This window comes from Pollicipes pollicipes, unplaced genomic scaffold, assembly GCF_011947565.3.
Source record: "Pollicipes pollicipes isolate AB1234 unplaced genomic scaffold, Ppol_2.1 Scaffold_6686;HRSCAF=7923_pilon_pilon_pilon, whole genome shotgun sequence".
Lineage (NCBI taxonomy): Eukaryota > Metazoa > Arthropoda > Thecostraca > Pollicipedomorpha > Pollicipedidae > Pollicipes > Pollicipes pollicipes.
The window spans coordinates 33801150-33823397 of NW_023596921.1; the positions used below are offsets into that span (position 1 = coordinate 33801150).

A 22248-nucleotide genomic window follows, 5' to 3' on the forward strand; every position below is an offset into this window, starting at 1 on the left:
ATGACTAAAAGTGTTTGGTTGATGTGTTCTGGCGCATTTGCGACGATATTGCGTAAACACTACACTTGTGCACGGGTCCTGTACGCATCCTGCCTCCTATTGTTTGTAAACTGCTGAAATAGCGCAAGGTGATTGGCAAGTGGGCTCCAGTAACCAATCAGCTTCAGTATAGGAGGTCTACGACCTGCCGCCCTGCATTATTTAGCAGTAGATAATCTCAGGGCAGATGATATCGAACAGGCCGTGACTTAAGCGCCGAGTGTTGAGAGGTGCGAAGGGTGGGGGCGTTTTGTGAGTGTTTTGCGCTAATTTATGGAGTGTATTTGGGTTAAAATTTTGACTTGCATCTTCCTTCAAGTATGATTGACCGCAGGTGTGGGGGAATTGCACTGCACTTTGGAGTACAATGAATAGTATTTCGTAAACCACTTAGCGCGATAGTTCGTCTGTTTTTCATGCTCAACAATATGGTTACTAACATTTGCCGAACATTGTAACCTCAATTCGAGAAGTACAGCATATCTTTGTGGATGAGTTTCCAAGGATGGTTAGCACTGCCAGTTGTCCGTCTTTCAAAGTTTTAAACACTCAAAGTTTTGGACATTTTTATATTGTCAATTTTAGTTGAATCTTTAGGAAAATGTGGCATACACCCACCATTTGTTAAGCCTCTTCTTCTGTAGTTTGCATAAACTTAATTTTGTGTCTCCTTTCAAAATAAATATATGTGTAAGACAACTATGGTCCATCCAGATGGCTCAGTTGGTCAAAGTGTCAGCCTTTTGATCCACACACTTGTGGCAGGGTTGGCTTGGATTGTTTGGTGCAAGTCATTTAAGGCATCAACTATTTTGTCCTTGACAGATATGGCCTGTAGCCTGTTGTATTGGCAACACAGAATATCAGTTGATGTCAGGGGAGAGTGCAGGATGGACTGTGCTAACACCGCAGCATATTAAACTTGTCACTAAATCACCGAACTTGACAGGTTGTCTGGAATTGCTGATCAAATCATAGGGGATAGGGCCACACAAGCAATACTGAGGCATCAACCACTGTGTCTGGGAAGTCATAGGTGTGGGGTTTTATTCCATGTGGTGTGCACTCTTCCTGCCAGGGTGAGGGCGGGTGACAACATATATTCTCAGCAGTGAAGTTTGTCACAAAGCCCCAATAACACATGCACACACATTATGGCTTAGTTAGTATAAGCTCATTCCAGAAACCTATCCTTTCAAAGGTTTGGGTTAAATCTTTAAAGTACTGCACCAGCCATCTTGGAACCACAGTATACCAACCAGTACTAAAACAGTGGAATTGTATCATTTTACTCTCAGATGCAAAGTAATGATAATCTTAGATTGGTGATATTGTTCATAAGTGAAATTATGTAGGTGATTGATGATTGGTAGATTAGTAAGCTAGTGAGTGATGAGTCAGCTGAGCATGAGCTTCCTATTGCAGTAGCAAGAAATGGTCAGGTTAGGTCAGTTAAATCACAGAAATTGCTGGCTGTATTTGGTTTGTGCTTTCATTTGTTACTAATGTGCTCATCAAAAAGAAAGAACCCTGATGCCGTCTTTGCACATTGTGCAATGACATAGGGATAACAGTGCCCAAGTTGTGGATGTGTGCTGTGTTGCTAACATAATGCTACCATAATTATTGTGTAATAGTTTGGGATAGTATGATGCAGTATGCTGAAGCAGGAGTGAACCAATACTAAACATAAATAATTATCCTTGCAAAATTTGCCATAGATATGTACTTCAAAATCATCCAAAAGTAGGTTTGTATGAGCAGGAGTGATCTTTATCTAGTGATCTAGTGATCTTTGTGTGAGCAGGAGCTAAATCTTTACCTTTGCATGTGCATTGGGCACAGGGTTGTGCCTGGCCAGTATGTCAATGCTCCATCCACTGTGCCTGATGCCTGCTTTAACTTGGTGAACAAACCAGGGGCATGTATGTGCCAAATGGGTATTTATGTGTCAGGCCAAATTTTGTATGCATTTTCAAATAATCTCCTTAACAATATTTTGGTATTATTGCTGCCTGAAATTGTCTTTGAAACCCTGGCCTATACATTAGTGGTGACTGTGCCACTGAACTCTGCATGGGATTAAAGTGATGACTCTGAAATTGTCACTGGATGTTTCTACACATGGCAGTGTCACCAGACATGTTTGATATGACATGCATTTTTTGCATTCTGGTGCCTGGCTACTGGGGGATTACCATTTCCATTGGTCAGGGTTGAGAGCTAACTACTGACTACTTAAATATAGTTTCTGTTGTTTTTACAGAAAAAGAATTACATCACTTTGTATAGTCAGTCACTTTGATGAAATGAATGATAAATGCACAGGTGTTCTCTCATGAATTAAGTTAGTGAGAGCAAATAGTTGCTGATATATGTACTTGACATGTATAACTTGACATCTTGTTGCAACTTGTCAACATCATTGCTATGACATTGGATTTGGGCAGAATAAGTTTGTCTGTTTAGGCATGTATGAAATCTTAGTGAGCAATTCAGAATGTTATGGGGGCCAAATATTTGACAACTGAATGTCCTTCATGGGACCACAATGTATCCCACGGGGAACTCAACTGCACTGCTGCAAGTGACATCATGTCAATTTGGATGTAAAGCCATTATGACCCAGATTGCTTGATAGTTTCAAACATCATTGCTGGCTAGTATGTACTTGGTTTCTAGATCTTTCTATGTATCCAGGTGCATCTTTGCTCACTCAGGTGCACTCTGTAAATCCAAATGGCATGCCTTTCTAAAGGGCACCATGGGGCACCAAAGGCACCAAAGGCACCATGGGGCACTGAAGTGCACCATCTCATATCCTATGAGCATGTTTGCAACATTTGATGATGCACTAGTCTTAAAAGCACCAGTGGTGGGAGAAGTCTTTCAGAGGCTGGCATATAGTTGCAGCTGTATCAGTAAATATTCTGCCCTGCTCATCCAAAGGCCCAAGGGGTATCACTGTCAGGAAGATTTAATTAACTGCTTCAGTTCTTTGTTGCAAAAGGAAAGTTACATTGGCTTGCTATGGTGTGGCAGATAGTGGTACTAATGAAATTGTGTTTGATATATATCCCAAACACACTTATATGTGTGTTGTGTCATATATAACACTGTCATATATGACACTGTTATGTGACATTCAGATCATGGCCTTTATTTCTGATTGATACTTACAATGTGGTTTGGATATGTTTTTGACTGTAGTCATAGTATGGCTACAATCTTTCCAGTAATTTATCATTAGAATACCCCCACATCATCCACAGGACAGTTGGAATGAATTGCATAGACACATTCTGACTGCAGCAGACATGCCAGCATTGCCCATTATATGTTATGTCACCCCTGATCCACCATTGCCTGTTTTCATTTTCACAGGTGTGACAATCTGCATGCCATCTAGACTTTAGGAAGATCATATATTCAGCAGCCATGTCTGTGTCATCAATATATCTTTTAGACTCCAAGGGAAAGGTAAGAACCCTGGATTATTGCTTGTATTGTGGTGATGACCAGATCAGGATGGCATAGTGAGAGAGTGTGTGACCAGCCATAATTAATTTAAGTTCCCAAGTATATGCTTTTATTACCAACTAGTGTCGGGACATTTGTTGTGATGATACAACATATTGTCTGGCATATGGTTAAGGTAACAAATAAACCAATCTGTACTATCCTTTACGATGTACCAGAAGCATGCTCTGAAAGCCAGACATTTTAAATTGACAGTGACCCTTGGTATACCCCTATGTTGATTTCCTATAGGCCATGTTGCTGTGCCCTCTGTTTACTGGTCATGGCCCATGACAGTGTGGCAACATACCTGGCAACAGCCACGTTTTTACCAGTGGTGAGATGGAGTCACATTTGCACCAGTGGTGAGATGGAGTCACATTTGTATCAGTGGTGAGATGGTGCTGTGACGCTGCTCGCTCTGTCAGGTGCTGATATCCCGGAACTACCGCGGCGATATCGAGCCCAGCGTCATCGACAAGTTCATGCCGCTGCTCATGGACCGCGAGGAGGAGGGCAACATGTCGCCCATCATACAGGTGACGCGCAGCACGTGGTCCTCTGTCCTTCTGGGAGGGTGCTAATAATGCTAGATAGTTTGCAACAATGACTTAACACTGTAAGTGCTCAGTCACGAGGCACGCACTTGTCTGCTAATTGTAAGTGCATTGACTGGTTGCATGTTCCAGGAAGTTTTGTGGGGTTACAGATGTGATGTGTTAGTCAGCCTTTTGTTTTCAGCCTGTTAGGAATGACTAGAGAATGTTTTTGATTGATCAGGAAGAATGAGTATAATTGGCTGGATGGGCATAGTTCAGTGAGAAACACAGCTCTGAAGTGGTCTGTACAGGTGACGAACCAGCTATGCGCAAATGGATTAGTCTGCTACAGATAATCTAAAAGAAAACTTAGTGCTCCAATGACCTAAGGCTACATTCTGCATGCTCTTACTTCGTCTGCTTTTAATTTTCTGGAAAAATATTTTCAACTGTGTGCTTTAAAGTACTTGACACATATTGGTGCCTTGAAAACTGATGTTTTCAGTATGGTATGGCGCAAGTGTTGGTTTGTGTGGATGAGACATGAGTTTTGCTGTGAATTACACATTCGTTATTACATGGGAAGGGTCACTGCGGAAATCTGCGCAGGGGAAGGGTCAAACTCCGGGTCACTTTGTTATAGTCATATAGTCATTTGAATCGCACCGTTGTTTGGTCTGGAAACGGCCGCACAAGTTCCCGACAACACATGGGGAAGCCATTGATTGCCATCAGTTTCTGGCATTTACCATGCTGTCCTTTTCAGACCAACGGCTGCACGTTCATGTACATCAAGCACAGTAACGTGTACGTGGTCAGCACGTCCCGCAAGAACGCCAACGTCAGCATGGTGTTCGCCGTCCTCCACCGACTGGTGCAGGTGAGGGGCGTCTAGTACCGTCAGTGGTGGCGCACTCGCGTGAACGCTCTCGCAGATACCCTCGCGCAGGCTGTCACTGTCAGACGGCGAGAAGCTCTCCCAATTTGTACGTGGGCGGCAGCACGTTTTTGCACTAGGAAAGTGATCCACGTGCTGCGTCGCGGGTGTATGTTTACTTGGTGCTGTGCTGCGCCCGTGTTCTCGTTTCCTGACCGATGTGGCTCATGACGTCTGAACACGACATCGCCTGTCTTCCGCGCAAATTAGACACATGTACCCTGGTGTAGCCTTAGCATGCAGCTCAGGGGGCGTCGCTCGATGTCAGTTTTGTTTGGCGAGGCATCTCCGGCGCCACACACGCGCCCACGTCGTGGTCCTTCCGCCGATCAGCCTGGGCATGCCGCAGGTGTTCGAGCACTACTTCAAGGAGCTGGAGGAGGAGAGCCTGCGCGACAACTTCGTCATCGTGTACGAGCTGCTGGACGAGTTGATCGACTTCGGCTACCCGCAGACGACAGACAGCAAGATCTTGCAGGAGTGAGTGGCCGGGTCCCGGGAAGGCGGGGGGCAGCGAGCCGCCTGTCCGGACTCACCGGATCGGCATAACCGTGAGATGGCGACGCGGGATGTCGGGTGGCCAGGCTGCGTCTGCGGTGGGGGCTGTGGTTCTGTGGTTCAGATCCAGCAGCTCTGACCTATTATGGCGTCTGAAGGTCAAGACTGCATAAGATCAGATGACTAAAAAAGCACCTCCGTACAGCTGTTGACTATTTCGGGCGATCTGTATGCCTGCCTAATTTTGCTATGGTGTTTGGCATTTTTCATCTGAATGCATGCGATATACGTCGTACCAACAATAATGACAAAATACTCAAATTGTCCCGCATTTTACCAGTGTTCGTCGTTTTGTATGTACTCAAAGGCATTTCTGCTGGCGACTGGTTGCATATTTTCGATTATCCCAGTAGGCACGCGTTTTGAACGCTCGATGGGCGCGAGGAGACATCCAGGTACCATGTCCGCTTTTGGGCGTTGGCGGATTAGGCGGGATACAGCCCGCTTACATCGCTAGTGGGATATCGGGCCCACAAGTCAGACTCCTCGGGCAGTGCTCTAGGTGGCGCCCATGGTCCTGACCTCGGTGGGGTGCCTACCGACAGGTACATCACGCAGGAGAGCCACAAGCTGGAGCTGGCGCCGCGGCCACCGATGGCCGTCACAAACGCCGTCTCCTGGCGCTCGGAGGGCATCAAGTACAGGAAGAACGAGGTCTTCCTAGACGTCATCGAGTCGGTGAACCTGCTGGTGCGTGCGCTGCCCGATGCCGTCGGGCTGCCGGTTGGATGGGTGTCACTGGTGCTCTTTCGGATGGGTGTCAAACGCGTGTGGGCCTGAGGTGACCCGGAGGTGACAGCGATTCCGGAGTTATGGCCTCTTGGGATTGGGGCCCCATTGATCGGTTTACTGTATTGGTGCGTTGGGCTCAGGCTCATACTCACCAGGATGAGAGGGGATGAAGTAAGACCTGGCTGATTTAGAAGTATGCTTTAACATTAAAAATTTTTTCTAGACATGGGACACAACCTGCGACTCCAGCTGTAGTTCGTGGGTTATGCTCATATCTGGTAATATAACTCATACCCTGGCATAAGATCCAGGAAATGTAGGGACCGGACGCATTCAAACCAAGATAAGAAAAGTATTCATTTGTGTTCGATAACAGCATTGGGTCCGTCATGAATCATGTTTCGGATGCTATTTTGATTTACGGCTCGACGATCAGTGTGTTTTGGGGTTCAGTTCTCCGTTTGGTTGAAGCTTGTTCTCGTTCGCAGTCTGTTTAGACTGGCCGCTCGTAAATCCTTGTCATGTGTCCCAAGAATAACATATTATAGCTGGGATAGAAATGACGCCGCTTCAAGAAGATCCGCTGGACTGGGGCATGGCGAAAAGCTTCGCGGTTATTCGTAACACCATCACAATCTGGACGTGCTGGCTCATTTTTCGCAAAAGATGACAGCCACATCGAATTATTCATTGGCCACGAAAGTGGCAGATGCATCTTTCCGTCATAGATACACATCGTCTAGTTTGTTTTGCGTCGGGTTCCCCTGAAGCGCCATACAAGCGTTTTCGAAGGAATTGCAATGTCCTCTCTCAACAGCTCCAACAGACAGTTACTGCCGCAGGAATGCGATCCCACGCTCAGCTGATTTGCCCCTCATACGCCGCCGAGCACGTAAACAGCACACGGGACAGCTCCTGTTGGCCGGCACTGTATTGGCAGTGCCGCTCACCCCCCACCCCCACCCCCCCACCCCCGCGGCAGGCCAACTCCAACGGCAACGTACTGCGGAGCGAGATCGTGGGCAGCATCAAGATGCGCGTTTACCTGTCCGGCATGCCCGAGCTGCGGCTGGGTCTCAACGACAAGGTACTCTTCGAGAGCACCGGCCGCGGCAAGAGCAAGTCGGTAGAGCTGGAGGACACCAAGTTCCACCAGTGTGTCCGACTCTCCAGGTGGGCGAGGGAGGGAGAGGCTTCGGCTGACCGGCCAGTGGCGGAGCTGAGCCGGAGCTGGAGTTGGGTGCTGAGCGCTGCCGCCGCACTGGGGCTGCCAAGTGGGATGTTTGGTGGGAGAGATAGGGCACGGGTGGGCCGGGCTCCGTTGTTTGGTTTGGGTAGGTGGCAGTTGCTCGAAATATGAATTCAAATAATAGCTGTGTTTGGGATTGAGAGCACTGTTCACGCTGACCCTGTCCCTGGAATTATATACGCGGCGTATCATGACCGCTGGTATCGTCAGCTCACACAAATATGCGTCCAATCGTCGGCGTCGGACTCAGTCTGGAAACTTTTTTCAGATTCGAAAACGACCGGACGATATCGTTCATCCCCCCGGACGGCGACTTCGAGCTGATGTCCTACCGGCTGAACACGCACGTGAGCATCTGACTCACGCGCCGGCGTCTGCTGGGCGGCGCCTCTCGCACACGCGCTCCGCTGGCGGAAGATACCGAAAGCGGCCGGCGCCGCTGACTCAGGCGGCGCGGGGCCCGCCGGCCGGTGCCGGTCCTGTTTGGCGCCCTGCGTTCCGGCCCGGCCCGGCCCGCTCCCGCTCCCGCTCCCGCTCCCGCTCCCGCTTCCGCGCGCCTGGCCTCAAAGTCCGCCGTCTGGGCGGACCGGCGCGATCTGACGCCGTGATTCATGCTCTGTGCGTTATGTCATCGCGCCTGAGGAATGTTATCATCTCGGTATCCGGCTGACTAAGTGTGGCGGACGGGTTGCCGGCTGTTGCGGGTCGTCGGTGCGGATACCTCACCGTCCGAGATAGTCGGTTCACGAAAAGGCGCCTGTCGGGCGTAGTACCGCTAACGACCACTAAAGCCGTCGCACAGTGTTTGTTTCGGGCCTGATTGGCTCCGAGGGGCAGTGGCAGGTGTGCCGTCGACGGGCCTGGTTCGGCCTCCCGCTGACCCGTCCCCGTCCCTCGCTAGGTGAAGCCGCTCATCTGGATCGAGTCGGTGATAGAGCGACACGCTCACAGCCGGGTCGAGTACATGGTCAAGGCCAAGTCACAGTTCAAGCGGCGCTCCACGGCCAATAACGTCGAGATCATCATCCCCGTGCCCAACGACGCCGACTCGCCCAAGTTTAAGACGACTATCGGCAGCGTCAAATACGTGCCAGAAAAGACGTGCATTGTGTGGAGCATCAAGTCGTTCCCGGTGCGTACGCGGCGCTGGGTGCACCAGAAAGGGCGCTGTTAATGGGCATGTCATGTTATGTTCTGGAGAAACCGCTTCCGTGAATTGGAAGCGACCGTTATTGGGCTCAGCTAAGCACAGGTTTAACTATACGGGCTTCGTCGCTCGAACCTCTCCCAGTGCCTTTCTAAAACAAGGAATGATTTCGCGTCGGTCGCCCAAACCGTTACCGCCGCGTGATCTTAAACGAGTGGCGAAGTCCAGGACATGACCGGTATGAACTGCCCGAAGTACGGGCGGTGGTACAGTGGTACACACTTGTGGGCAGCGGACCCGGGAGCCAGTATAAACATGGCGATACCTCCCCGGGGTGGCCTCGCTTCGACGTGCTGGTCGCGCCAGGCGTGCGCCCGAGGCGTTCGTGCCGATAACGCTGCGTGTGTCCAGGATGTGGTGGTCTCCCCTGTTTCTCCAAGCGTGTTGCCTCGCCGTCCGTGCCGGAGATAGCGAGCGTGCTCCCAGGGAGGCGTTGCCTGTTTTGCCCCGCTGAGGTCACGTGGCGCGTTTCCAGGGCGGTAAGGAGTACCTGATGCGGGCCCACTTCGGCCTGCCCAGCGTGGTGGCCGAGGATGTGGACGGAAAGCCGCCCATCAACGTCCGGTTCGAGATCCCGTACTTCACCACCTCCGGCATACAGGTGCGTCCGCAGCCCGCCCGACGCCCACCAAACTGGACTCTCTGAGCTCTAATTTCCGCCAAACTGCACTCTCTGAGCCCTGATTCCCACCAGACTGGACTCTCTGGTCTCCGATTCCCGCCAAACTAGGCTACATGAGCCCCGACTCCTGCCAAACTGGACTCTGATCGTTCCTGAGGGACGGCCACGGGATCTTGCGAGCTTTTCGTTCTGCATTGGCCGTGGACTTAATAGGGTGTTGTTTGCCGATTTGTATGCGTTTGAGCTTCTCCTTTTGGTTACAAGGATGGGTATATGCACGCGTGTCATCTTCCACACATGCCAGTGACCGTGTCTCGATTTCTTGTGCCGTTTCTCTGCGTTCTGCGTTTGGCGTGCCCGCGAGCCTGTGGTGCAGGCTGTTTTCTCACGGCGTTCTGTGTACCGCCGCGGGACGCCGGACCGCCCTGGCCCCTCCCCAGTAAGAGGCGGGTCGGTTGTTCGGGTCCACTGCGCAGCGCTGCGCCGGCGCCGCTGCATACAACACCGCTGGTGACCCCGGATGTTTTTCGCCGCCGGGCCTCGGCGAACAAGCGTGGTCGTGTGGCGGTCTCCCGCCATCCCCTCCCCTCCCCTTTCCCTCTTCGGCTAGGAAGACGTATTGGTGCGGACGGTGGACGAAATTCAGCGTGAGCGAATCACAAATTATCGGCTGGTACATGGCGAAGTGCATAACGATGAAGTGTACCCATGGTGAACGGACAAATATCGACGCCCAAAAATAGAAAATTACAAAATTCCTCAGGAAAGGAACGAGAGTAGGATAAAACGATACACATTAAATTAATCATGCGATATTCTTGCTCCAAAATAAGATATGTTTTGCGTTTGCGCTCGATGCCCCCAGTTTCAGATATATGAATTGGTAGAAAGCCAAGCCTAAAGACAAATGGGTTCAGTCTGTTTTCAACTCCCTGGGTAGGCCGGTACTACTGCTTGGATCCACCTGAGCGGGTGTGGATGAAACGCTGTTTGTCACGCATTTCGTGTCATGTCACATTGTTAACGGTTATGGTGTGATCCGTACATTTCGCCTACGTATGTCTTTGTCCGACGTGCCGTTATCGAATGCGGTGTGAATCTCGCATTTCGCCTGGGTTCCCTGGCGATGGCTGTCAGTAGATCGCTTTCCATTTTATTATTGACGCCTACCTACCATGAGTTCACTTCGTTCTCAATTTTGATTTGTCACTCTCAAATATTACTCCCCCATCCTTTGCCACTCGATTGTTTTTCGTCTGCAGTTTCATGTCTGAAGACCGACTGTCGATTTGTTGCATTGCATCATGTTGCATTTGAGTTTTGATAGTTAATCATGTCTAAATTCATCTTGTCAATATTTTGTCACTGTTTCTTGTCGTCGTTTGGCATTCTATCATATGCGTTCGATGTTTTCCGATTAGATTGCCAGTAATTTTGTTTTTGATTTCATAATCCTCCCGATCGCTTATCAATCCTTTCTGACGTGCTGTGTAGGGGAATCCTCTCCCCCCCCCCCCCCCCCCCCAATTGTAGAGTCGAGCGTGCGCCGCAGGAAACGTTTATTTCCTGACTGTACCTACCTTAACCGGGCGTTGACTGTTGCAAACCCATCCACTGTCCCCCCCCCCCCCGACGGGCGCAGAGCGGGTTGTTTACTGCAGCGTAGGTCTCTGCTCCTCCCCCTGCGTGCTATCGCTGTGTCCGGCCTCTGGCGCGATCCCAGGCCGTCTCGTCCCGGCCACAGCACCAGACAGTGCTCACCCACGCACGGGGGCAGGCTGATGCTGCACCGCCAGCTCGTCACGTCCCCCTCCGCCTCCCAGCACCGGGCGGGTCCTGAGTGTATACCCTCGTCCGCCCCCTGCCCCGTTCATTAGCAGACGGGCACGGCGGCGGAGGCGTTGACCCCGGCTGTGGCGCGCCCCGTGGTGCCAGCCGGCCGGCGCCGTCACTGCTGGCCGGCCGGCTGGGGCTGTGCTCGCGGCGGCGTGCCGGAGTCGCGAGTGAGCCAGACATGTGCTCTTGCTGAAATGATATCTACAAATGATGCAGCCCGACAACTGTGTTGATATTGGACTGTGCCGGGCGCAAAATCGCGTCGCTGGGTGATCTCCCCGAGCCTTCGGTCTTCGCCGCTCTCCCGCACTTAGACTGAACGTGTAATGGATGAATTGATGTACAGTCAATGATTTCAGTCGTGATCAACTATCGGGGTCCAGCGTGAGAATTGTGAGACTGACAGAAAGCTTATTGTGAATCACGCTGTTGGTGTGTGGGTGTGGGTGGGTGTGGGTGTGGGTGTGGGTGTGGTGGGTGTATGGGAGTGTGTGGGTGGGGGGAGGGGGGAGGGTGTGTGTGTGTGGGGGGGGGGGGTTTGCGGTTAGAGCTGGCTGAGAAACCGGCTTTGGAGGAAGTTGGTTTTCAAGCAGTGGGTGAGGCGGCGTTTCCCACTTGCGGAGGGAACCCTTCACCGCTATCCTCATTGATCATAGCCCTGTGACATAGAACGGACAGTTTGTTGAATCATCTCGTGACACATACAACGTTTTGAATGAGGCATGACCTAATCCGTGTACCGTGTCCGCCCCGCACGCTCATGCTTACTGTCAATTGCATGATGCAAAGCCCTGTGCTTTTTGTCTTCCCCGTAACTTGACGGTCAGGAATGCTCTGCCAGGCCCATGGCTGACATGGCCGTAGCACCAGACGAATAAAGCCAAAATTGACGGATCACTTGTGCGTTTACTGTTCATCATTGTCGGGTTTTGCCAGTCATTGATTTGAAGACGCAATTTATAGATATCTCAATGCCGGCAAAGGTAGAAACAAGTCCAGTAATGAGTTACTAGGGGTAGTGGGGCGCTTTAAATTGATCACGATAACGGTTTTTCATAACATGCGTCCTTCTGCGAGCTATGACCAGGAAGAACATTTCCGTATCATCATGAATACATGCAAGTGGTCTGCCCGCAACCAGGGTGTTATAGAGGTCACTTGCGCAATGCGCACCCCATGTGAATGCAGTGAGTAGCGGGCGGTGCTTTAGGCAAGGGTTCAAGTAATTTGTGTGAAAACCAACGCCGTGCTCATTTTCAGGCAGTCAGTTCCATGCGACTCGTCAGATGCAAATTTTAATAGTGCTTTATCCCGCTCCGTCCATGTGCGCGTCTGAGTACATTGGTGTGTCTCCAACGTGTTCATAAGCTCATAAGCGGTTGTTCCCGTTGCCCGTCCTGTATGATGCAGTTGTCGGTCGTAACTGGAGCTCGTGCTCACCATGAACCCATTCCGCCCGCGGAATGAGAACAGTATTCCAGATTTTAAGCAGCGGGTGGGCGGCAGAGCAGTCGGTGGCCGAGCAGGCCTTGCCTGCGTCGTTGCCCGCAGACTAGTGAAACAATGCAGTGTGCTAAGTCACTGTGGAAAGCGTGTCTGCCTATTTAACTACGCGTTGCAAATGACTGGCGCGAATGAGCAAGTGCAGGCAATTATGCGTTGTAGGCCTGTTTGTCCACAGCTGCGTTTCCAAGATGGTCGTCAGACGTTTCCGGTATAATCTCTACTCAAACAAATCATCCAGACCCGCTGCGTATGTAAGCGGCCAGCCTCCAGTGCATCTTAGGTGGCCGCCCGCTCTGAGCCGCGGTGTAGCGCTGCTGCCTGCTGTTTCGAAGCCGGACCTGGGTTTACATGCCTCTGACCCGGCGTCACCGCCCGCTGCAGGTGCGGTACCTGAAGATCATCGAAAAGAGCGGTTACCAGGCGCTGCCGTGGGTGCGCTACATCACCCAGAACGGCGACTACCAGCTGCGCACCCAGTGAACGCGCCCGTCCGTGCACCCGCACCCGCGAACCCCGCAGCCGGAGAGCGAGCCGCGTGTCCGGCGCACCGTCGCGTGCTCCGCAGCTGGAGAGCGAGCTGCGTGTCTGGCGCGCCGGCCAGGCTCCGTGAGGCGCCGGCCGCCGCCCGCCCCCGCCCGTTCGAACTGCGTGGTCTCCGTCGGTAGTGCCACCGGCGTACGGCTGCCGACTACGGCGACGGAGGCCCCGGAGGCCTGGTATTTATTGTTGCGAGCCGGCGGCTCTGGCGGAAATCATTCCACGGTGGGAAGATCTGTAGGTGTCCGTACTGATTTTAACCAAATATATCTGGAGTGTTTCGAGGTGAAGCTTGTGCTTTTTTCGACCCACACGGACGATGCATGGCGACGTCAACGAGCACCGTAAAGCTGAGCAGACAGATTGGTAGTGTAGTTAACACGGCGCGGTTTGACTGCCTAGACTCAGCTGTTGATAACTGCGCGCTGTCGGGGACTGTCCCTCGGGCGTCACGTCCGTCGCTCAGAACCGCGTCGAGCTACGCCGCCGTCGGCATCCGCTCGCCTGCCGTGTCGGCGGTTGTAGCTGCGCCGGGCTTCGCAGCCTGACACCTGGGGAACACGATCCCACCCGGACACCCCCTCCCCTCGCGCCACGCTCGGCCCAGGGGCCGCTGGTACCGGACACGGCCCTGAGCCTGTGCGCCGGCCAGCCGCCAGAGGGCAGCGGCTGGCCGGCTGACTCACCCCGCCGCTCGGGAGGATGGCCGAGCGGCCCGTCGCCCGCGTCCAGTGCCGGTCAGCGCGCAGCGGCGACGCAGGCGGCTCGTGAGCGCCGGTGATGGCCGACTCTGGCGTGGCGTTCACCATGGAGGACCAGTCGCCGGCCTGGTACCTGACCCCGGACCGGCGGCTGGGCTGCGGTCCGGCGGCGGTGGAGGCGCCCGGCCAGCGGCGCCGGCTGCCCGACGACGTGCTGCAGTAAGTGTTGTCGCCTCCCGCTCATGCCCGCCGCCAGCCGGTCCCTCCTCGTGGCGCGGCGTTGGTACCTGTGCGGAGACGCGGCTTTGGCACGGTGTCGGTGACGGCGACGGCGGGGGCGGGGGCGGGGGCGGTTGGAGCTAAGCCCGGGCGTGTTTATCTTCCGGCCGCGCATCGCTTACATGCGCGTCTGGCCGCTCTTCCTTGAACAGATTGCCTCCGTGTCCTCCCCTTCCCCGAATTCGGCGGATGTGGGATGTGTAGACGAGCGTGGCCGACGGAGCGCTGGATCGTTGCACTGGTCGTTGTGAAATATGTTACTTGGCACCGCATTCAACAGCCCAGGCGATTAGCGTCATGCGACTGAAGGTGTTGGATGCCAAGCCAGTGGAAATTCACCGCGCTGACAAGTTAACCCAGGACATTTCGTCTGCCAGTATCACTACCGGATTGAGCTCGGACAGCTCGGCCTAGTTTGAACGGCGTTCTGCAGTCGTACGCGGACGGGTCCACCTTGGCCCAGTTCAGGGACACACTGGCTGGCTGGTGATGAGGCTGGTGCTGACAGGAGGGGCGAGGCGGGGGAGGAGCAGGTCGTCTCGCTCAGTCGGTCTGGCTGCCGGCCAGCCGTCGTCGCCCCTTCGCGCCGAACAATGCCGGCCGGACGCCAGCCCGGCCGCCGCCGCCGCCGCCGCCCAGCCTTGTCGTTTATTTACAGTGTCCAGCGGATAGGCTGGGGTCGAAGCCGACTCCGGGTACGGCCCTCTGGGGGGAGGGGCAAGGTCAAGCCTGGTCCGACCAGTCGCGGCCGGCCGGCACTTCGTCGTGTCGTGTGTAGAAGGTGGGGTAATGCGGGTTAGAGGGAGACCAAAGTTTGGCTCATGCGCACCGATAAAGGATTGTCATCGATTTAACCGTCTGGTATCCATGCCGCCGGTTATTGCGCGGTGGTGCGCCTCGCCGCACTGCACCAGACGGCAAGGCTCCGCGTCTGGTGGGAATCCTCCCCTCCCAAACAACTCAACACATCCGTATTGAGGCCTGCTGCGCACAGACCATCGTGTCCTTGTCAATGATCCGTCGTCAGCATCTTTGTTCCTTTCGATCCGCTTGCAGTTGGCCTGCTCACAAGCCCGCGCGAGTTCGGCGAAGCCCACCCGTGCGGCCGCACTGCTGAGAGCGGGCGTGTCACGGGTGCCCCGGGGACATGTCACGGGTGCCCCGAGGGCGTCCCCGGCGTGGCTCACGCCGGTGCCGTCCGCCCGCGCCCATCCGCCCGTCCGTCGCTCTCGGCGCAGGCACTGAGCTGCGGAGGTCGCCGGCGCTGCGGCGCTGCGGCGCTCGCCGAGGAAGCCGCCACGCTGCAGCCGGCCGGCGGGCCGCGGCGCGCCTCTGTGCCTCGCGGGAGCCACCCGGCCGCCGGTGTGAGACGACCTGACCCGTGGGTTCACATGGGGGAAATCGCTGGAGGGGGTCAGAGAGATGTGCCTCCCCCCCGTCTTTTGTCCTCGCTATTTTTGGTCGCATCGCACGCGTTTGGCATTTCATTCAAAGCACTGTTTTGAGTCATCTCTCAATCATACTCTGTCTCCCCAATACGTGAATCATGGTTACACCCACGCCAGAAGGCTGCTGGTGACTTCAGGATGCTGACTTGCGCAGTCCTGTGACCTCCGATTTAGCGAACTTTGAACTGGTATGCAGGACGGCCTTAGCCGCGGGCGCCTGATCAAAGTCTGTGAATCAGCATTAACATACATGATGCGCAATGATTTCATCATTAATTTCGTCCCACTGGAGAATAAGAACCTGCCTGCTCCATGGCTCTAGTGATCTTTGGCTGGAGCAAAATATGATCACATTACTCAGGCACCGGGAAAGTTGCGGTACAGGTCTTGTCCCTCTACGGGGGGGGGGGGGGGTACGCCATCCCGGACGGTTATGCCCCCCCCCCCTGCATTTAAGGATCCGCGCGACCTGCACTGAAACCTGCACAGTTCCTGACTTACATGCCAAAGGCAGTTGTAATAGCCTTATTCGTCGGAGAAATACCAGAAGAATGGAGATAAAGCCCTAATTTTTCACCGAGGAATAAGGCTATTACTACTGATCTGTGTATGTCAATAATGTTGCCCACAAAGGCACTGAACAACTTACGTAGTTCCTGACTTGCGTCTTATTGGATCCCTCCGACCGAGCGGCCGAGCTGACTCCTGATTGGACGTGCCGATGAGCCCGCCGGCGGATCTGGATGCCGTCTGCCGCGTCCTCACCCGTCCGCTGCGCTGAAACAGCTGGCCTGGCCATCCCCCCTCTAGACTACGGGTCAAGACACGCAGGTGCGGGGCCACATCTCTCCACCTCAATATGCGGTGAAAGCCATGCGGATGGCAGTGTTTGCAACACAGTCCCCTCCCCCCCCCCTCCCGCCCCCCCCCCCCCTCCCCCGATCCTCTAAATCAGCCGCCTGTTGGCCGTTCCCTGCACCGGTGACTGCGGCACGACCCGGCCGGTGCCAAGCCCCACCCGCCGAGGTGGTGGCGTCGGACGACCGTCGTCTGTGATTGCTACCCCTCCCCTCTTGCGACCACTCCCTGGCGTGGGCGGCTGGGACAAACGGCTCGGAATGCGGGCAGGTGGCCAAACGAGCGACGGTTCACGCGGGGGGTACGATCAGACAGCGTCCTGTCGCTGAAATCCCGGCCAGATTAGAGGCATCGCCGACCGTCTGGCACGAGCGGCTCCGCAACAGGTCACCGGGTCACTTCCAACAGTTGACCTTCTGGGGAGCAGGTGTCTCCACTGCTGATGTTCGGCGTTCAAAGTCTAGGCTGGTACGTTTTGGCCGGCCGAGGTGGTGATGTCATGTTCGAGGAAGGCTCATGTGCCTTTCATTGCGGCCATTACAGCTGCATTGCTTTTGCCGAATCTACGTTCCTCGAAGCACTTCGCAGCGATTGCCGGTGATGCAGCGGATCGCCTGGCCAATGTAGTGTTAGCGTAGTTTTCCTTGGAACTCTGTGGCACGCGGACCACTGTTTCCCTGGTCATCTTCCAACGCAAATCCTGAGGTTACGAACACAGGTGTACGTGACGTAATTCCAAACGATCCGTCAAATTCGCTTCGTTTTCTTCCGAGCCGTCTGCGATGGAGGCTGAATCGCCTGAGGCACTGGATGTCGGCGAAATGGCAGGGTGATCAACAAGGCGCCGATGGCTGTGGCAATGACGGAGTATCGCGTCCACAAAATGACGGCATCAGAGTGGCCTAAAACACCATTAGTATGTCATCGGCCGGTCGCGCTTTATTCTTGACTAGGAAAGAAGAATTCGGCGGAACGCCATAGCCCCATGCTCGCTCGGCTCCTATTTGCACGGTAGCGTTCATCGCTGGCTGGGCCGCCGCCAGCCCGCAGCCTAGCGAGCTGCGTGGCTCGGTGACGCCCCTGGAGGGCCGGCCCGTCACCCGTACGGCGGTGAGGGCGGTGAGGGATGAGAGGCATGCCTGACGGGAGCCGTGCCGCGCCAGCCAGCCGGCGTACCGCGCAGTTCTCAATGGTGCCTCGGCCCGACTCGACTCCTCCGGCGCTGCACTGTTGTGATGACAGAATCCGGGACATGTCGCGGCTTGCAGTGGTCTGGCTCCTCAGTGTGAGGAGCGTTGTGGCTGCAGAGCACCGACCTGCAGGCATGAAAAGGGAAATTTTCTGAACACGTCACTGTCTGGGTTGGTTATGCCCACTGGTTTTATTGCTTGCTAAAAAGTCCCCAAAGCCTGAAACGGACGCGACAACAGGTAGCGCGTTGTTGACTTCCACAACTGCAATGCCGCGGTCGCGTGTCGCTTAAGCTGGCATCCCCGCGTGCCAGATTTCACCTTGCCATGACTGACCTCTCCCACAGACCAGCTGCTGTGAATGCAGATCACGGCTGATCACATCTATCACGGGGTTGTCTAGCTAGGGCGGGGTGCTTGTTTCGTTACCTCACTCTGATCAAAACCTGGCCTGACCCAGGTCGCCTTGTGCCACCCTTCCTCCCCGTCACCCCTGTCCGGGGTGGACCGCCGCGGGCGCTTGACCTCGTGACCTCCCGGCCGGGCGGTCGGCGGCGGCGTTGCATGAGGTCAGGGGCCAGCGGCGGCGGCGGCGGCTATCACAGCTCTGCGGTGGAGAGGCATCCTGTCAGCCGCGCCAGCCGGACCGGCCACGCGGACCGCCGAGCAGACAGACCGACCCCTCCCTCCGGACTGGACCAGGCGCCGCCGAAGGCAGCGTCATGGTCTGGGCTGGGGTCGGCCGTCTGATGGAAATCGCTCGTTGCAACCGGCAGCGGCCGTTTTTAAGAACAACATCAAATACCGTTATCAAGATAGGTGATGTGGATCGGACGGGGCTATCGTTTTTCAGATGTTATCAAAGTGTCATTTGGCTGCTGTCAGAGTGTCATTTTCTTTCAAACTTCTATTTGCGCCCGTCAACTTCGTCGGAGCTGTTGAAAGCATTTGTGCGCATCATGTTTTATATTTGCGGCGTGCGCCTTAAATGCCATGAACCAATTATAATCAGGAATTTGGCTAAGATTTGGTGATATTTTATTCAAATAAGAAGTCCAAAGGCGTATTTTGTCGCTGGGCGGTTGCACAGTAATGTGGTCGCCCGTTCCCACGAATCTTAACAATTGGTTTAGAACTACAAACTTGTCGGCAACATTCTTTCTTGCGGCCAGTCACGTGCGCTTAGTGTTGCTCAATGGCGTGATGGCTTTTTTTGGTAGATCCGCGAATATAAAACGACTGGTGAAAATGCCTGGATTCTCCACGCGTCTCCCCGCCTCCGGGGTCGTCAACAGTCGCTGGTTGCATGTCATGCCTCTGAGTCATCGCGAGTCAACTACGACGGCGGCGGTCATGGATCCCTCGTCGGAACGCCGTTGTCGCCGCCTTGCAAGATCGACAGCCGTGCCCTCTGCATGAGCAACACCCAGGCTACTAGTATTGCACTTGCTGCGCGGCCGCTGACGAACGCAAAGGTGCTTGGGCTTGGCAGGTGGTGCTTGCCAGCCAAAGGTGCTTGCCAGCCATGGGTTTTGAGCTGGCGCTGCTGGGAGCCGCCGGGGCGTCGAATTGCCGCGGGCGCAGGGGTGTCAGGGCGTCCCCGGATGGCAACACGTGTCGGCCGGACCAGCAGACACCCATCCCCGCCCCCACCCCGTCCTGTTGGGGTGACAGGGAGCTAAGCGGCGCGGGATCGCTTTGAGATGGACTGGAGGGAAGGGGGCTGATCGTGGGTCACCCCATGGCGACCGCAACGCGGGTGGCCATCCCCCACATGCCTGGCTGTCGGCTTCCATGTCGGAGCCAGCTTTGGGCCGTGCATCTGCCGTCACTCGGGCGATATTGATATGCCTGTGACGTCAGAGACGTGACGTCACGTGCCAGCTTGTGGCGGTCAGCAACGAAGCCATCCGCTCCCGTGCGGGCGCAGCCACATGCCCATATTGTATACAGCTGATGGTTAGATATGCTTCAGCAGGTCATGTCGGCAGGCCTGAAGCGTGCGATGGTCGATGGCTCACCTCCGGTGCATACGATAGCACAGGGTTGGTGTTTGCAAAATACATAGGTGGGCCGAGCGGGTAAAATGAGCCGAGCCGAAGGCCTGCCCCAAATTACGCAAAAGGCTTTTTCCCCGGCTTTGGCCCACTCTCCCCTCAAGTTTGGGAAATCCCATCCTCCATCCCATCAATTACAACTGAATAGGAAAATAATTCCCTACGATGTCACCATTGCGTGTCCGGAGCTCACCCCAACATCGCTCTGAGCTCTGAGTGCGCCCTAACACTGCTCTGAGCTCTGAGTGCGCCCTCGCACTGCTCTGAGCTCTGAGTGCGCCCCCACACTGCTCTGAGCTCTGAGTGCGCCCTTGCACCGCTCTGAGCTCTGAGTGCGCCCCCACACTGCTCTGAGCTCTGAGTGCGCCCTCGCACTGCTCTGAGCTCTGAGTGCGCCCCCACACTGCTCTGAGTGCGCCCTAGCACTGCTCTGAGCCTGGGACACAGGGTAGCACCGTGTGTGAGGCTGACCCAGCGCTGTGCTGCCGAGCCGCTCTCAGCTTGCTCAGCAGGCAGCGCTCCTGAGGTGGGGAGGGGGGGGATGTCGACAGCGGGCCACCCTCCCCGCCGGTCGGCGGCGTACACCGCGCTGAGCCGTGAGTCATTCAGCCGAAATCAGCCGACGGAAGCAAGGAACGACGCCGTCCGGGAGTTCTGTCGAGTCACTGCCGGCTCCTGCAGTCATCTCCGGGGCCGCTGTCCGTGGGGGCTGCCCTTGCGGTCACCGGGGTGACCGTCGGCTTCAGCGGTCATCTCCGGGGCCACTGTCCGTGGGGGCTGCCCTTGCCGTCGCCGGGGTGACCGTCGGCTTCAGCGGTCATCTCTGGGGTCACTGTTCTTCTGAGGTGTGTTGCTGAGGTCACTGGGGTGACCGCTGGCTCCAGCTCCATTTTGAGAGCACTGCCGTCAGCATGTGCTCCTGTGATCTTCAGGGTCACTACCGAGTCCCTCGGCCATCGCCTAGCTCACTGTCCGTCGAAGTGCACCTCTGTGATCTTCAGAGTCACTGTCAGTTTTGAGGCCGCCCGAAGGTCACTGTCCATCGGGGATAGTGACCTTGGGGTGACAGTGACCTGTGGTCTCCAGGCTGGTTACCAGCTCCTGCGGCCATCTCTGACGCCACTGTCCGTCGTCCGGGGGTGCCCCTGTGGTCTCCAGGCTGGTTACCAGCTCCTGCGGCCATCTCTGACGCCACTGTCCGTCGTCCGGGGGTGCCCCTGTGGTCTCCAGGCTGGTTACCAGCTCCTGCGGCCATCTCTGACGCCACTGTACGTCGTCCGGGGGTGCCCCTGTGGTCTCCAGGCTGGTTACCAGCTCCTGCGGCCATCTCTGACGCCACTGTCCGTCGTCCGGGGTGCCCCTGCGACCCTCATGGTGGCCTCGTCGGCGGCGTCTGGCGAGTGGTCGCTCCTAGTTCTGGCGCTTGAGGCATGCGCGTGCAGCCTTGCTCGGACCTCCAACACTGGAGTGACGCCGCCTGTCATTGCCATCAGTACCACTACCACAGGCTAGGATGAACCACTGATAACTAGTGGAAAGCAACGTTGTTTACGCGTGGGATTAAAGCCAGCTAGCGCTATTTTTAACAATTCTCTGTTGCGCGCACGCTGGGCCGGCCATACTTAAACGGCATCTTATAAATCACTGATTATGTTGATTTGTTGCAAAGTAACATTGCAGGATAGCTATTTCACGAGATGATATGTAACCTTGGAAGTAGACGGCACATCGTGCAGGGTCAAGTGCGAGTTAGAGAGCTACCATTTGCGTGCTGTAACCTGTGCTGATTCCACAATACGAAAGTAAGTGAAGGACAGGCTGTGCTGATGGCACTGCTACAATACGCATCAATCGATTACCATTCTTCGATCGATCAACCAACGGGTTCAGCCGGTTGGATTGATTGTTGGATCGTCGATCAGCTCTTTTCGTTGGTTATCATGGCCACCATGCATCATTGCGGCTGTAACCCGGAGCGGACAAATATCAACCCAACGGCTTGGCATGGATCGCCCCTCGACACTGTCACGAAAAATGGGCGTTTCGATAGCTGATAAAGACTAGGCTGTGCCATCCAGCCCTGCAGTCTTGTTTGGGTTTTGCTAGCGTGGTTTTTTATATCCTTGAGACGTGTTTGCATATTATCATGCATCTGTTGGTGTTTTTAAAGGTTTTGCACATTTATTATTATTGCTAAGTAAATCAATGGACGAATACATATACAAAAAAACATCCATTACCAACGCAGAATATTGAACTAACAGTCAAGGAGAAGAAATGGGATAAAAGATGTTTCGTCACGCTAATTCGACGTTGTCAGCTTCGTGTCACTGAGCCTTGGCCAAATCTGGCAACACGCCTCCCTGCGTCGTCTGCCCGACCGTAGCCGACTTCCCCCCCCCCCCCCCGCGTCACCTTGGTGGAGTGAGGGTCT

At 54.8% G+C, this 22248-nt stretch overlaps 1 protein-coding gene across 4 annotated transcripts; it reads left to right on the top strand.

Moving 5' to 3' along the window:
* Nucleotides 1–218: 218 nt before the first annotated feature.
* Nucleotides 219–13566, top strand: LOC119107869 (AP-1 complex subunit mu-1). 4 transcript variants are annotated; one of them, XM_037231435.1, is made up of 11 exons: nt 219–269; nt 3424–3519; nt 3987–4097; nt 4864–4977; nt 5384–5514; nt 6138–6282; nt 7307–7497; nt 7842–7920; nt 8475–8705; nt 9256–9381; nt 13126–13566. In XM_037231435.1, exons 2-11 carry the CDS (start codon nt 3478–3480, stop codon nt 13222–13224), a joined length of 1269 nt encoding a protein of 422 aa, XP_037087330.1. In that variant the 5' UTR covers nt 219–269; nt 3424–3477; the 3' UTR covers nt 13225–13566. The 4 variants fall into 4 exon arrangements, with proteins under 4 accessions (XP_037087330.1, XP_037087331.1, XP_037087329.1 ...); XM_037231436.1 differs by lacking the exon at nt 219–269 and adding an exon at nt 272–291; XM_037231434.1 differs by lacking the exon at nt 219–269 and adding an exon at nt 298–373.
* Nucleotides 13567–22248: the final 8682 nt, after the last annotated feature.

What these genes read in the sequence shown, in the direction of transcription:
- LOC119107869 (XM_037231435.1), top strand. Translation starts at nt 3,478, where the DNA reads ATGTCTGTGTCATCAATATATCTTTTAGACTCCAAGGGAAAG. An exon ending in TCCTCCACCGACTGGTGCAG is followed by an intron (nt 4,978 to 5,383) that starts GTGAGGGGCGTC and finishes GGCATGCCGCAG; the next exon opens with GTGTTCGAGCACTACTTCAA. An exon ending in GACAGCAAGATCTTGCAGGA is followed by an intron (nt 5,515 to 6,137) that starts GTGAGTGGCCGG and finishes GCCTACCGACAG; the next exon opens with GTACATCACGCAGGAGAGCC.